Source organism: Hyposmocoma kahamanoa, unplaced genomic scaffold (genome assembly GCF_003589595.1).
Source record: "Hyposmocoma kahamanoa isolate Upper Pololo Valley unplaced genomic scaffold, ASM358959v1 100174, whole genome shotgun sequence".
NCBI lineage: Eukaryota > Metazoa > Arthropoda > Insecta > Lepidoptera > Cosmopterigidae > Hyposmocoma > Hyposmocoma kahamanoa.
In genome coordinates this window covers 1585-16711 of record NW_020653257.1, presented here as the reverse complement: position 1 = coordinate 16711, position 15127 = coordinate 1585, and the positions used below count along the sequence as shown (strand labels likewise).

The 15127-nt window shown below is 35.4% G+C and overlaps 1 protein-coding gene across 1 annotated transcript; it reads right to left on the bottom strand.

The window, feature by feature from the left end:
- Positions 1–492: 492 nt before the first annotated feature.
- Positions 493–8630, bottom strand: LOC113229578 (peroxidase-like). Its single transcript, XM_026463232.1, has 12 exons — positions 8460–8630; positions 7200–7339; positions 6888–7052; positions 6476–6663; positions 5922–6165; positions 4816–5013; positions 4428–4572; positions 3606–3762; positions 2969–3136; positions 2418–2616; positions 1470–1575; positions 493–645 (listed from the first exon to the last, which is right to left on the bottom strand). Exons 1-12 carry the CDS (start codon positions 8573–8575, stop codon positions 564–566), a joined length of 1908 nt encoding a protein of 635 aa, XP_026319017.1. The 5' UTR covers positions 8576–8630; the 3' UTR covers positions 493–563.
- Positions 8631–15127: the final 6497 nt, after the last annotated feature.

Sequence of the window (15127 nt, the reverse complement as noted above, 5' to 3'; positions counted from 1 at the left end):
GGAAAAGGAAATCCATTTTTAAATCTTTGCAGTCCAAAGACGTCTTTTTCCTTAAAATTGGAAATTCCAAGATTAGTTCCCCACTAATGAATTCCCATTCAATTTCACACGTGAACGGACTGGGTCCGAACCGGGAATAAATTAAGAATAAATTAATTCCTCCGTCCTCTTTAACCCTCTTTAGGCCCATCTCATTTTAGATTTTTAAAGGTAAAGGAATTTGCGGAAACGAGACATCCGAGTCTAAAACTGACTTGACGAAATTGTAAGTTTTTAATTTCAAGTTAGCGAGTTTTAACAGCTATCATTCTATAATTACGATTAGTTACAGGTTACTGTCGGTTTTGAGTTAACGATAAATTTAGCTTTTGATAACTTTACTAATTTCTATTTAATGTAATTTGGAGGGAAATGTCGACGCGTCCTTGTCCGTTATAGTTTAAAATATCATTTGCAAAATAAACAACTGTTTAGGCAAAAATGTATTTCTTTTTTATAATACCAAGTGCAGGGACGTAGAATTGCAACAAAAGAACAGATTACTGTAGTCTTATGAAGTTTTATTACTTGAGATTGCAAGAAGGATCCTTGAAAACACTCATACGGATGTTCTGCGTAGTTATATCACAATCGTCAATTGCGTTTCTGGAAGCAAAGAAATTCACGTCACTATTTTATTGAACTAGGAAATCAAAGAGCTGTGGGAGCCCAGTGTGAGGATGAATATTTCACAACTCAGAATTCGACCGACCGAATCGCAATAGAGGCATGTACTATTACTATAACTTGTAAATTATTTACATTTGTAAATTTTTTAGAAACTGCAATTCCCTTATATACCCAACTTCTCAACATAGTTCTTAATGGACGTGGAATGGTGCACGAATGGAGTCTCACCGCACGATGTACCGTTCCTGTATTTCCTGTACATGTGGCGCACCCTGGGCCATAATCGGCGAGTAGCTTACGCCGATTGGCAAGTCTTTTCACCTCTATGGCAAGTATTATAGTGTACGCCATCGAAATTATAAGAAGAAGATGAAGACCGAAGAAAAACATCGTGATCGAAATGCGTAAAGTCCCCAACAAACATGGAGCCAACAATATGGCGGACAGTGTCTTGAATCGTCTGCTCTGAAGAGTCCCGTCCTTAAAAGTCGTAGAATGAATAATTGATTATCATGAAAATCGATTTCCAAGAATACTGCATTTCCTCAAAAGCAACGACAATTTCTTGGGGGAGATTTATCGTCATTATCATCAGATCTAAAATCCGCATGCCATTCCATGAATGGAAACTCTCGCTTGTAAAAAGCATGCGCGTAGGGAAGTTAAGTAAAAATTGGGGGTTGCAGTGGTGTTTGTAGAACCGTTTCCGCTTTACAACGGAATTACAGTCTTATCCAACGTCATCGGATGTTTTGAATAAAAATGTAAGTACCATCACTAAAATATATATAAAATCATACCCTGGCCCTGCTTTCAGAAAAGGATTGGGTTGAATTTGAGTAACAAAATCACCAGTTTTGCATAAAAGTCTACCAATAGACGCTTTCCTTATCTCTTGTAGTTGATCTGAAATAGGTAAGTCAGTAATAAATAATAATAAAATTAAGGTGTTCTAACGAGTCGTCCTGGCTTCAATACTTCTTACTTAAAAAAACTGAGCTTATGCTATATAATTTAAATCAGTTATTGAGAAAATCAAAAAAATCATCTATTCCATAAATAAACATGATCATGTCCAATACGACGCCCTAGGATTATAGATTGAAACTCCATTTTTGATAAGATGATTTTACTTTTGTTTTTATGGTGTGCATGATTATTTGAATTAATGCAGCAAACAATTTGATACTATAGCACGTCTCTTTAGTCAAAGATTAACTGGCTGTCTCAAAAGCGAGAGCGTAAATGTCTGTGTAATTCTTGACGAGCACATCATTGTTTTATTGGAGTGATCGTGTGCGTTGATACTAACCTCGATGAACAGTCCCAGAATCTACTTTACAGGAATCTATGTCATGTATTAGTTAACCAAAACTTTTATAAAGAGCAACACCTAGAATGTCGGTTCTTGTTCTTGTCAAGTTGCCCAATAGCAAATAGCTTTGAATAAAACAAGTGTGCTTGATGTAGAATAAAAGAAAAAAGAAGTTACAGATAGAAAATTTCATCGAGTGCCTGGGATAACTGTATGTGAAGATAATTCTTTAGCAGAAGTAGCTGCCAAGATCCAGCAAAGCGAGTTAAAAGCTTTTTAGGTTAAATAACTGTTTATGCGATGAATAAATTCTTGATAGTATATGATTTTGACAAATTGACAAAGATAATACCCATTGAAGCATTCATTTGTGCTCGTTTGCATTTGCAAATTATTCAAATAAGGCTTCAAAATAAAGTTACGTGCTACTTACCGTACGTGAAAGCATTTGGCCTTGAGTCTCTCTCATACCAATGTCTATCAGATCGCAAATTATGTAACAATTGTTCGACTATCATGCAGTACAAGGTATCAGGAACTTTCGACCCTTCCTTTGGTCTTTCCACCCATAACCCGGACATGAGTTCTATATCACCTACATTTTCGTATAAATCCTTGAGAAGCTCGATTCTCTGGAAATTAAAATCATTATTAGACAATACATTTTCATTGCATAATTTATAAATAAGGTCGATAGATAGAATCCTTGTGATGGTATGTAATTATGACTTACCTCTAATTTACGTATATTTGCGGATGTTTCGTAGCAGTACGTAAATTTGCTTGTCGAAGAAAGTTTACTTTTGGAAAACGTATAAAGTCCCTAACACGCTTTGGGTCAGCGTGGTCGACTAAAGGAGACATATGGAGACATGGATCTTACATCCCTAAGAGTAGACATAGTCTTCAATGGCTCATAGATCGACGAGTTGATAATAATATAAAAAATCTGTGCTAGACCAACTAAAATCCAGCATACAGTACCTCTTCGTCTATTACATCACGTAGATCATCAAAACAGGTGATTTGTTTTCCGGAACAATATTCTCTATATTTAATGTAGGGCTGGAACTCGAAATGTGCACCCTTTGCGTGATCATTTAAAATTATATCATGCATTTTTTGCAAAGGTCCGAGACCAACGTCCGAAATCTGAAAAAAAAATTTTTTCTTTATCATGATTTTAATTAGTGACATTGTTTTTGGGTAAGATGCTACAAATAAGTTCGACTATATCACCTTGTGATCGTACTTATAACGAATCAGTTACACAGTTATTGAGTGATCACTTAGTAAACAACATAAGTGAGTACAAAGTATATAAATAGCTGACTAGGTACTTGTTTCTTGTTTGTAGGTTGTTATTTTTCAGCCTCGGTTTGAGTTACCTGTCAGATATTATTCGAATATAGCTTAGCAAATACATAACTAATGTGTTACAACTAAAATCATCATAGATAGCCTTACCTTAAGTGTATTTAACAGTTGTGAATAGATCTTACATAAATAAAACTTTCCATATTTCAACATCTATGACCTACAGTCGACGTGCGACCAATGTATTCAGAAGCTCTATACATGTACATTTCCATTTAAAATCTCTAGATTCTGCTGTACTTACATCAGGATCGACAACATAATCAATAGCAGCACTTGGTTGTCTGAACGAACCCTGGAGGACTTGGGCAAAATTGTCACCAGTGGCAAACCAACCGGGTCTCAAAGTAGCGTTAACAATTGGAAAACGTTTCGAATAATATCCATTTCGATCGTATAATCTAAAATTGTTAAAGTGATTGTGAATATTATTTTGATTATAAACTCCCGGACACAATTCGAGCCACCTTGCGTTTGTATCCTAATAAAATTGTATATGAAATATAATTAGCATCGAAGAAAAAGTTTTCTCCGATATTTAAAATTCAAATTTTCAATAACTTAAAGAAATGACGTTTAGTATACAGTTTTAAAGAAGCATAATAGCATTTTTGAGCAATTAAGGATTGTTTTAAGCTAAGCATTTAATATTGAAAATGAAAGGTGGTTCGATTATGTGTCCGGGAGTATATTTGCTACTGCTAATTCGTATAAACTTCCTGATTGCTGTATAAGCTTGAACAATATACGTCTGATTAGTTACATTGGTGAAGTAAACCGTCATAGCAAAATTGGTTTCTTTGAAAGTTCATCAACCTCTTAAAAACCGCATAACTTTGAAGAGTCGCCTTGACTATCCATTGAGATAAAACTTTTGGCGTATAGTGCACCTGTGCTACCCAAAACATACAACGTGGTGCTATTAATGTCGTATAGTGTTCTCAGGTTATTTTTCGAAAAAACGCTCTGTCGTCGGTGATGAGATTGGATTGGCCAGGCACATGTCGATTTCTTATTTTAAATAATCTCATTAAAATTAACCTTATATTATTAACATATGACTCACTTTAAGCTACCTTCTTGTATAAGGTGCACCCATCTTAACGCGTATATAGACTCAAGAGACGTTTGAGGATAAAGAGTTTCGTCGTAGACATCCCTAAATCCGGAATATTCTTGAATGACCCCGTCTCTAATCAGGTTTTCTCGACCTGAAATGATGGCAAAATTTGCAGCATATTTACCATAAATGAACAATATATTATATAGCCTGAAGAAACTTGTCGGCATCATATTTTTAAAGCATAAATATAAAAATAATAATATATAGAAATCAAAGCGACACGTCCATCAAATATCAGTATCAGTCTAATCATTCGGAGATTTAAAAAAAACTGAACTTAGTAGAGAAGAATTGAAGAACAAAATAATAATTCAGACATTGTATACAGTACCTATAATAGATGGCATCAATTCGTAATAAAATATTTGTAAATGCAACGCGATGTTGATATCCCTTGCCTTGTGAAATAGCATCTCATCATCCCAACAAGGGTTGTAAGAAGCCAATTCCCGGGCCAGTCTATTGTGTTGCCTCCAGTATAAGACAGACATAGTTAACGAGCCCAAGAGGGCGTTTACTCCAAGTTCAGCTGAAATGTTAAACATGATCAAAAATATTGTAAGCGTGCTGAAACTCGGGATGACGGAAGTAGTGGCAGTACCATTCAAATCTTTGAGTGTTAAAAGTTTGAGTGACATTACAACTGTACCCATAACAGTTCTCGACTCATCATCGTCATTTGATAACATAAAAAACGATTAAAAATATTTTAATATCGTTTCTTCTTCAAAGTAAACTTTGTTTGTCACAATTTTACTAAAAGAGGTTTATATTTCAGTCTCCTATCTTAATAAAATAACGGAAACTTGACTGTGAGCGATCGAGTTGTATATTGCATAATTTTATTTGTTACTTAGACACTATAAACGCACACACTAAGTATATTTAAATTTTTTGCTAGCCGAGCGAATTTTTTTTGCCGCCAGCCGAGAGCTTGCTACGGTAAGAAATTCCACCCGGTGAGGAGCTGTTGAAGAGTAATTGCAGCGCGTGACCAAGGTGTGCCCAGGTCGTGCGAATTACTCGTCTTCTGCCCCCCGTAGGGACTATCCTCCCCTGTCCGTCTCCTGGGTTGGGTAATGATTGCTGCGCGTGACCAAGGTGTATCCAGGCCGTGCAAATCGCTCACTGAAAATTTCAGCCAAAACGTCGATGGTCCGAATCATTGTAGCGGTTGGACTTTGATTTCTAAGTAAAGTACGTTTATGTAGAAGAAGATCTTCTTCAGCCTTTAGTCACCCACTGATGAGTGTAGGCCTCCTCATTTGCACGCCATTCATGTATGTATATTTAGTAGCAATACCTCTCGGCGAAGGACAACATCGTGGTAAACCTGCACGTCGAAATCATTTCACAATCTCCATACAGAAAAATCGTGGCTAGCAGTAGGTTGCACAATGATAGTTGATGATGATAATGTTAGGGAAAAAGGTTTACCAGCCAACAAAATTATTTCAGTTTGCTTACGTGTATTCAAGCATGTTCGAATTTCATTTCCAACGTTGTTCATGCATATAAATTTCCACGGATTGTCGTCCTCCATAGATAGTGGCCATTCATATCCATTGATTAATTGGGACTTCAAAAGACCGCCAGTAAACGCCCTGCCTTTTTCGTTCAAATCTTTGGTTGTGCTTCCGTACACAAAAGATAAGTCTAATGCCGGTGTCCCTTGCGTGCCCTGAACACAAAAAACACACATTTTTTTATACCTGTTTTACGACTTTTCAGATAAGTCAATTTTATTGAGATAAAGATGTTTTATAAATTTTTTTCTCGCTCTTGGTAATTTAGTGACAATGGAGTTAATAAAAAATAAAATAAATCAATCAATAACACAATAACTATAATAGTACAAACAGTTTGAAGAAATTGGTTTGATTATTTGCCTCATAATAATGCGTAAGTAATTAGTTTTACTTCGTAAAAGGTTTTAGTTTAAATGTTCAAGTTTCAACTAAGACTTGGAAATAAATTAAAAAACAGCTCACTCTAATAATTGAGGTATTCTTTGCAATACACCCGTGAGTTTGGAAAGATTCAGGTTTGATCATATTCTGACATCGAATGTTTGAGAAGCGATGTACTGGATCATCGGGAGGAATGATGTTCGGAGCACATAGGTCATCATATTTGCCTTCTGATTTGCAGCAGTATGGTTTATATCGCACATAGTTGCCTAAAAGTAACATTATGGAATTTAAAATGTTTTGGATATGATAAAATTTGATCCGACCACCTCAAATAAAACACGACTTTGAAGCTGTGCAAGTATTGTTATATAATGACACAAAACGTCCATGACGTCATTTTGTCTCGTTATTATTAAGAAAAACAACTTTTGTAAACTTGAGTCTTTTATATGGAGAATGTTGCGGTTGAGTGTCACATATGTATAATTACCGGTGTCTAGAGGAAAAACCATATCAACGAGAGTCAACAGCCAATAATTTGGAACAAGATTCGTAATTTCTGTGCTGGGTACGCGGCCTTTTGATAATAGTGTGGTAGCTGCAACACGACTGAGGGGCAATGGTCTGCCGTCACTTGTTTCTCTTGGTTCAGTAGCTGCGAAAATAAAAATTAAAAGCATAGACTAAACAGTGCAACTATTAACAATTTTGATATTGATCTCCTGTGATCAAAAAAAGCAAGGCTAAGAAATTTAAAAAGTCTTACTTTTACATGCCATTGAAAGACATTTAGGAAACAAACCTTTGTGAGGGTAAGGAGACAGTAGTCTTCTCCAAGGTGTATAAATAGCTCCGTAGCTGGGATATAAGAAGTTATTGCAAGTGCCATCTATGCGCCTGAATTCGTCTTCCTTGCAGGGTGCTGCTGTTGTTACACACATACTAAAAACATACATATTGATTACATATGAACACTTTTCCTGTGAGCAATAATTAAACATCGCCAGTTTTAGACAAACTAATTGATGTGTCAGTCTGCAGTAAGCTAAAATAATGGATGTAGCAGTAGAGCTCCATTTTGAAAGAGTTCATGCAGGGAAGTACAAGCAGTAGTGTAGGCATTACTGTGGTCCAGTTTTGAAGGGTAAAGGTGCTGGTGAAATTACAGGCACGTGGGACTTGTCAACTTATGTCTCGGGTTGTCAGGCGCAGTGGCAGTACCCCTCTGATCTTTGCAATTTAAAGCTCCGGGTGGCACTTCAATTGTTATAGACAGGCGTGAGCTTGACTTATTCGTTCCGTCACTTGAATCCCCTATTTGCTATTTTGATGATGTTGAAATATTTAGAATATGAAAAATAAGAAATCTTAATGGCCAAAATATGAAAGCCCAATAATTTTCCAATCAACGTGATACTAAAAACCAAGTAATTGACATTAACACGACGAAAGCTGACTTTACAAATGGAAGTTCGTTTAGAAACTGCAGTGCACTCAAAAACCTGTCAGATTTGATGATTACATTAAGTTGTCAACTGCTTAAATAGCTGTAGTGATTAATGTCACTTGAACTTGCACGCATTGAATTTAAATTCAAATTTATGTGCATTTGCAAATATTTAAAATAAATACGTAAGTGAACCATTAAAAAAATATAGTGATGAAAAGTTCCTAACCAAGATTGTGCAAGTGTAGGACAGACTATAGTCCAAAACCTTTTCTTAAAGAACAGATGTGCCCAGAAATGGAACATAAAATAGGTTGATAATGATAATGATGTCAAAGTAGAAACAGACGAGATGAACTACGAAAAATATCAAACTGACGAAACAACTATAGAAATAAGCCCAGACTCTAAAAAATTTTAAAATTTTAACTGAGCAAGTTAAGTACAGCCTTATATTTTTTACGTTGATACCTATTTTATTACCTTGTCTAAATCAAGAAATACATTACATTTAAAAATGTGACAAAAAATTAACTTTAGTAACAGCAAAAGTGACTTTAGACAAATTTAAAAAAACTCAAAAAATGTTTTAACATAATTTAAATATTTACGTACTCAGAAATATTTCGGCGTGCTTTATATGTGGATTCGGATATTCTTTCACCAGAAAGAGTGTCGTAGTAGTCAGCGTTAGCTGAAGCTAATGCTATGAAGAAGAACACGATTTTCATTGCCTCTCTTTTTTTGCTTTTTCCAATAAATCGAACAACAGATCTTTTGCGGCAGCAATATTTATACAATTTTTTGCATTCAAAACACCTAAGACATTTTGTTTATTATATATTATATAAGTGTTAACACATTTATGTATGTATTTTTAGACATCTTCAAAGTCAAGCACCTTAAGTTCAGGTATTAGTTAGTTTTTATTTTCACTTCATATAATTTTTGTATTTTGCTTTATTGTATTTTCACTTCCACTTTCAACCGTATCTAAATATAAAATAAGTTCAACTGCAAGTTCCGATATTAGATCGCCCTTTAAACTGTTTGTATTTTTAATACTGTCAGCTGTACGATACAGTAGGATAAGAATCAATGACACAAAATCACACAACAGACTTCCAAGTCCCTATTTAACTGCATTGATAATTCGATTTTTTCGTTCAAGAGCACTAAGCAACCACCTATGACAATGATATCATACATTATGGTTTATCAATCATAAAAGAAATCAATTAAATAAACGTTAACGCCAAATAGTAATATTTTGATAAGCTTTAACATTTCATAAACAATTAAATTCTTCATTCGTGACCTCGATCGCCTAACGTTAGCACTGGGAGTTAAGGTGCGTTCCCACTTTGACGTGATGACAGATAATCGTGTAGTTTAAAGTGTCGCGGCTTGTACGTCAACAGCACATCAAGCTACACATTGACATGTCTTGTTCCGTTGCACTGGAGGTGACTTTCGAACAAAAATGTGTAGTCTGATGAGCAGTTGTCTGTACATTTAAAATGGAGTTGTTCACATATAGCGCAACAGCATTAAATGTAGCGACATTTTTGAAGTTATGACTTCAAAACCAGAACACAGTAATGCTGACATTACTGTTTGGCGGCAGAAATAAGTAAGGTGGCAGTACTACCCTGGACGAACTCTTTCACAAGGAGCTCTACTGCTACTTGATCACGATTGTTCGCATTAACGGCAGACATGACAGCATGTCTGTCAACAGCCTTAGTTTGTCGTCATAGTTTTGATTTGACCACAGAATAATACGTTTCGGTTTGCTACACTTCTTAATATTTTTATTAATCAAGTTTCGCTTCGCGGCATTTTATATTACTATTTTAATTCGGTACAAGTACAGTCAGACAGTCAGTTTTGTTAGGAAAGTTAAAACACTTTATCAATTGTTTATGTACGTGTACTACATTACACCTACGTCCTTAATGGTGTTGTTGTTAACCTGATAATTTTACATGGGCTTTAGACAATTGGTTTTCGACGTCATATTTGCATACAATTAGAGTTTCAAGAACGTACATAGTTGATATCAGTAGTTACTATATGTGTTATTTTTATTTCCCCAATATTTCAGATCAGTTGAGTTGACTGAACCCGTTGAATCAACCCCTGACTACGCAGCGTGTAACCGTTCTGAAATATCGGTAAAATAAAAAGTACTCATACCGTGGTGGTAAGAAATCTGTAATTAATGATACTTATTTAGTGAATGTTGTACATTGATGGTATACATTTATAGAGCGATTTGGGATGGAGGCGTGGGGAGAGATAGGCCTCGGGGTTCATATCCCAATCAGATTGGGGATGTTCTTAAAAAGTCCAGGCTAAAGGTGGCAGGAATGAACGGGCACATGCCCGTTCATCATACAAATGAAGAGACTGTTGGTAGTGAAGGAGGTGAAGTCAAAGTCAAAGATTATTTATTCCATAGGTAAAATAAATTTACATTTCAAAACGTCACATTTAAGCTACTGCTCGTTCACTACGCTGACCTCCCTGAAAAGAACGAGCAAGAAACTCTAGGATTGCTCTTTTCAAATAAACTTAAATGCTATGGAATACACTTTGAATCAAATTTGTGTGGATTCTGGAGCCATGTCGTCTTTCCATACATCTTTATCTAACACCTAGTCTTCAATTTTGTAATATGATTTTTCGATCAAAATATTTTTAATGTAGTTTTTAAACCTAGGAAATGATAAACTTAATATATGCTCCGGAATCATATTGTAAAAACGTATACAGTTCCCAATAAAAGAGTTGTTTATCTTGGTTAAACGAAATCGTGGTACCATGAGTTTGGACTTAGGTCTAAGGTTAATATTATGGATATCTTCTTTCTTATTGAAATTATGTATATTTTTACGGGCATATAATGTGGAAGGAAGCATTGGTCACTCCACTACCTAAGGTTGACAATCCCAGTGAACTAAAAGATCTTAGGCCTATTAGTGTACTGCCTTTTCTTTCCAAAATTCTAGAAAAGGCAGTATATCATCAGCTTCTATGTCATGCAAACAAGAATAATATGCTCCCTTCTCTTCAGTCGGGTTTCCGAAGGGGTCGTGACACGGTTACTGCTTTGCTGGACGTAACTGATAATATACTAGCGGCACAGGACGCTGGCCGTGGTACGATTCTCTCACTCTTGGACTTTTCTCGAGCTTTTGATAGCATTGACGTTTCTCTTCTGCTATCAAAATTAGTCTACTATGGACTAGACCCACGGGCGGTTCAGTGGTTTAGTGATTACCTAAGTGACCGATGCCAGTCTGTAAGACTCAAGAAACGCAACTGCATTGATATGGTTTCCAATTTGCAGCCGGTTCATCGTGGTGTTCCACAGGGTTCGATATTAGGTCCTCTACTATTTATAATATACAGTGCTGATTTGGTCCAAGTAATAAAACATAGTAAATTCCACTTGTACGCCGATGATGTTCAGCTGTATATTTCTGAAGTGCCTGAGAGGATATCGGATTCATTAAGGCTGCTCAATGAAGACCTAAATGCGATAGCTGAATGGTCGGTCCGAAATGCGCTAGTACTAAATCCTAATAAATCAAAGTTTATGGTGCTTGGATCAAAGGTTCAGATTAGGAAAATTTTAAACAAGTCACCAGTAGTTAGTATTTTAGGTCAAAGTATTTCTCGGGTTCATGAAGCTAGAAATCTTGGTGTTCTGTTGGACAGCGAACTCCGTTACGAAAAACATTTAGAAAATGTTGTAAGAAGTTGCTTTTATAGACTGAAAGTCTTGTACAAAATTAGGAATTTATTGTCCGAGGGAGTTAGGATCACTTTGTGCGAATCCTTGGTGCTGTCTCGTCTCAACTATGCGGACCTTGTTTATGGCCCTCGACTGTTATATAAAACAAGTCGCTTAATACAACGCATACAGAATGCATGTTGTAGGTTTATTTTTGATGTTTCGCCTAGGAGTCATATAACGCCGTTTCTTAATAATGCATGTATACTCAACATGGAATCTCGCAGACAGTTACATCTTGCCTCTTTAATGTTTGATATTGCAAAATTCAAAAATCCAGATTATCTTTTTTCAAAATTACAATTTCCCCACTTTTATAAACGGTACGACCATATTCCTAGATCGTTACGTCCCCCGCTAAGCATGCAGCGACATCGTACAGCAGCGTTCACCGGCAGTTTTCGCTACCACGCAACAAAGTGTTGGAATAATATTCCACCACCTTTAAGACTTTTAAAATCTAAACGCACCTTCAAGGAAAAGGTAAAGGAACTTCTTCTTGACAGTCAAAAAAAGGGTATTTCACAGAGCTTTGCTTAGGTGGCGAAAATTTGCTGCATATCATCATCATCAGCCTATTGAAGTCCAGTCCAGTCCTATTACATATATTGTGTATTAAAACCATGATTAACCCACTAACAGTTTAATTTTCTTTTATGTCTGTATTTCACTTGTTTTTCTTAATTTTTCTTTTATATATTGTACTCTTACAATATATAATTTGAATTAAATCACTAATATTTTTAATTAATTTTTTAAACATTATATTTATATTATCTTCCTATTTATTTGGTTTCTATTCTAATTATTATTATATGTTTAAATATAACTAAATGGAAAAATGACGTCAGCGAGTGATTATCGTATCCGCGATTACCTCTAGGTTATAGCAGAAAATCAGCGGTTTGCTCTTGAGTAAACACCGACGCTGAGCTATGACCTTTTTGCACTGCTGCAGCACACGTACATAACTAGGTGTCTAGCAGTACTGCGACTCTGCTGTTTTTGTTTATTTTTTGTTTTATTTGTGTTTTTGTGTTTTTGTGTTTTTATTTTTTATTTTTTTGCTGTTATGTACGTGTGAATGTAGTAACAAATAAACATTTTATCTATCTATCTATAAAATATTTGAGTAAATGTACTGTGATTCCACAGTCATGATACCAGTCTCCTTAAACTTTTCTCTGAGAGAAACCCGAGAGCCTAGACGGTACACAGAACGCATCGCTCGTTTTTGCAATACAAATATTATTTGAATATATGCCGCTTTACCCCACATGAGAATCCCCTAGGACATTATACTATTATTATATTGTTTAAATAATCCAATGAATGTTCAAAAGTGGCTTTAGTAGCACTTAAAAATAGTAATTCACATTAATTTTAAATGCCGTATCCAATATTTGCACACCTACTTGCAGGTTTACGTAACTTTACTTAAATATCTAACGTTCCCGTGTCCTGGCAAATAGAGGTGTTCCACTCTATACAATTAACAATTCATTTACTAATAAATTCAATTCCGTGGCCGAACGGTTACCATGCTACTCTGCCACACAGACCCGGGACGAGTTCGAATCCCGAGTATAGAACTCACTAGTTTTCATTCATTGCATATGTTACTAAATACATTTTCATTAACGTTTTTCTATAGTTATACGAGTACTTTTATATTTATTTTATATTTTTATTATCATTTCTTCACTGGGCTATAGTCTTATTATTTTAAATAAAAAACCACCATAAGACTCAGACATAGTAACTAAAGTAACAGATAAGTCGAATTTTTATCCGACATGTTTCGACTTAGTTCTTGGTCCTTTCGCTGGGCGATTCACTGGTCCGTTCGCGGAATCTCATGCTTAAGAATCACGAACTGGTTCGCAAAAATTCGACTTAAATATGCGTGTTATTCGTTACTTTAGTTAATAGCCTTATTATTGATTAAATATCATCCCCATAGCATGATTTCACGTATTTTATTAATGTAGATCAAGAACAAAGAATTCCAAAATAGACCTTCACAAAGTAAATATTACTAGCAGTGTTACTGAGAGCTTTATTTATATCACAAATATCTGTCGGGTATTGCCACTACGCCCGCCACACCGTGACAAAAGTTGACAAGTCCCACGAAACTGTAATTTTACGTGGCATTCTTACCCTTGAAAACCGAAATGCAGTAATTTAGAAGTATATTATTGATTGGTGGCAAAAAAGGTGGAAAAATAAAAGACAAAGGTAGTTAATTTGTTTATTCATTTATAAAAGAAGAGAAGGTAATTTAGATGTGAAAAAGTTTCATCTCATGAATTCGCAGAGAGCGCCGATGATTACTTGCCTACTTGCGTACTTACATTATATGTTTTTTTAATTGCAATATTCCTTCAATCTTTTTATTATGTGTTTTAAATTTTGAATACTTGAATGTGAAATTTTTAGTTTAGTTTATTAATGTTTTCTTTTTTGTCACAAGAAGGATCTTTGAAAACACTCATGCGGATGTTCTGAGTAGTAATATCACAATCGTCAATTAGGTTTCTGAAAGCATAGAAGTTAATGGCATTAATCACTGAACATCTGATAATACTAACTAAAATCGAATTCCAAATACGAAATCGGAAGAGCGGTGGTAACCCAGTGGGAGGATGGTTACTTCTCAATTGAGAGATTGACGGTTCTAATGTGGCAGCAAATACCTAAGTATTAGATTGCAAAGTTATGTATGTACATTTGGCAATGCTTTCGTAGTAACACCTCTCGTTAATAGTAAAAGAAAGCATTTGATGAAACCTGCATGTGGAAGAAACCTGCATAGCGAATTATAGAACAAACCCTCTCCTTAGAGTACTTAGCAGTTGGACGAACAATGCGTTGCTGACGGCGTAGATGACGAAATCCAATTTCAATGATACTAATAGTGTTTCTCCTATTATGATGTCAATTTCTTGGAAAAGACATTTACCATTAGATCCAAAATCTCATTGCCAATCCGGGGAGCTCTCGTCGAGTAAAGAGGATACGGTTAGAAAAGTTAACCCGAATACGAAGAAGTAATGGCGCTTATGAATCCATTTCAGCTCTACAATGATCACGTCCTCTATCCAGATCTTACCAGATATCAGGTGTTTGGAATAAAAATGTAAGTTCTATCCCTCTAATAGGTAAAATATGAGCTGATGTACTATAACAATAGTAGATTAATAATTGTGCTAAAAATTCATAATATTTATGTAAACCATACCCCGGGCCAGCTCTCAGGAAAGCTCTGGGCTGAATTTGAGTGATAAAATCACCAGTTTTGCACAAAAGTCGACCAACAGATGCTTTTCTTATTTCTTGAAGTTGATCTGAAATAGGTAAGTAAGAAATAAACTTTAAAGTGGTCATGAATTTTCCTTCACTTCTTCTAATTCGTCTTCTCGTCCGCTATACCGCAGTTCTTGAAGACAAAAGTCTTCGAACAGTGCGTGTTGCCAGC

Bases quoted from the DNA above. Each gene is read 5' to 3' on its own strand.
- LOC113229578 (XM_026463232.1), bottom strand. From the start codon at position 8,575: ATGAAAATCGTGTTCTTCTTCATAGCATTAGCTTCAGCTAACGCTGAC. The intron at 6,664-6,887 runs GTAATTATACAT...TGTTACTTTTAG, and splicing joins GGTTTTTCCTCTAGACACCG to GCAACTATGTGCGATATAAA. The intron at 5,014-5,921 runs GTAAACCTTTTT...TTAACATTTCAG, and splicing joins TGAAATAATTTTGTTGGCTG to CTGAACTTGGAGTAAACGCC.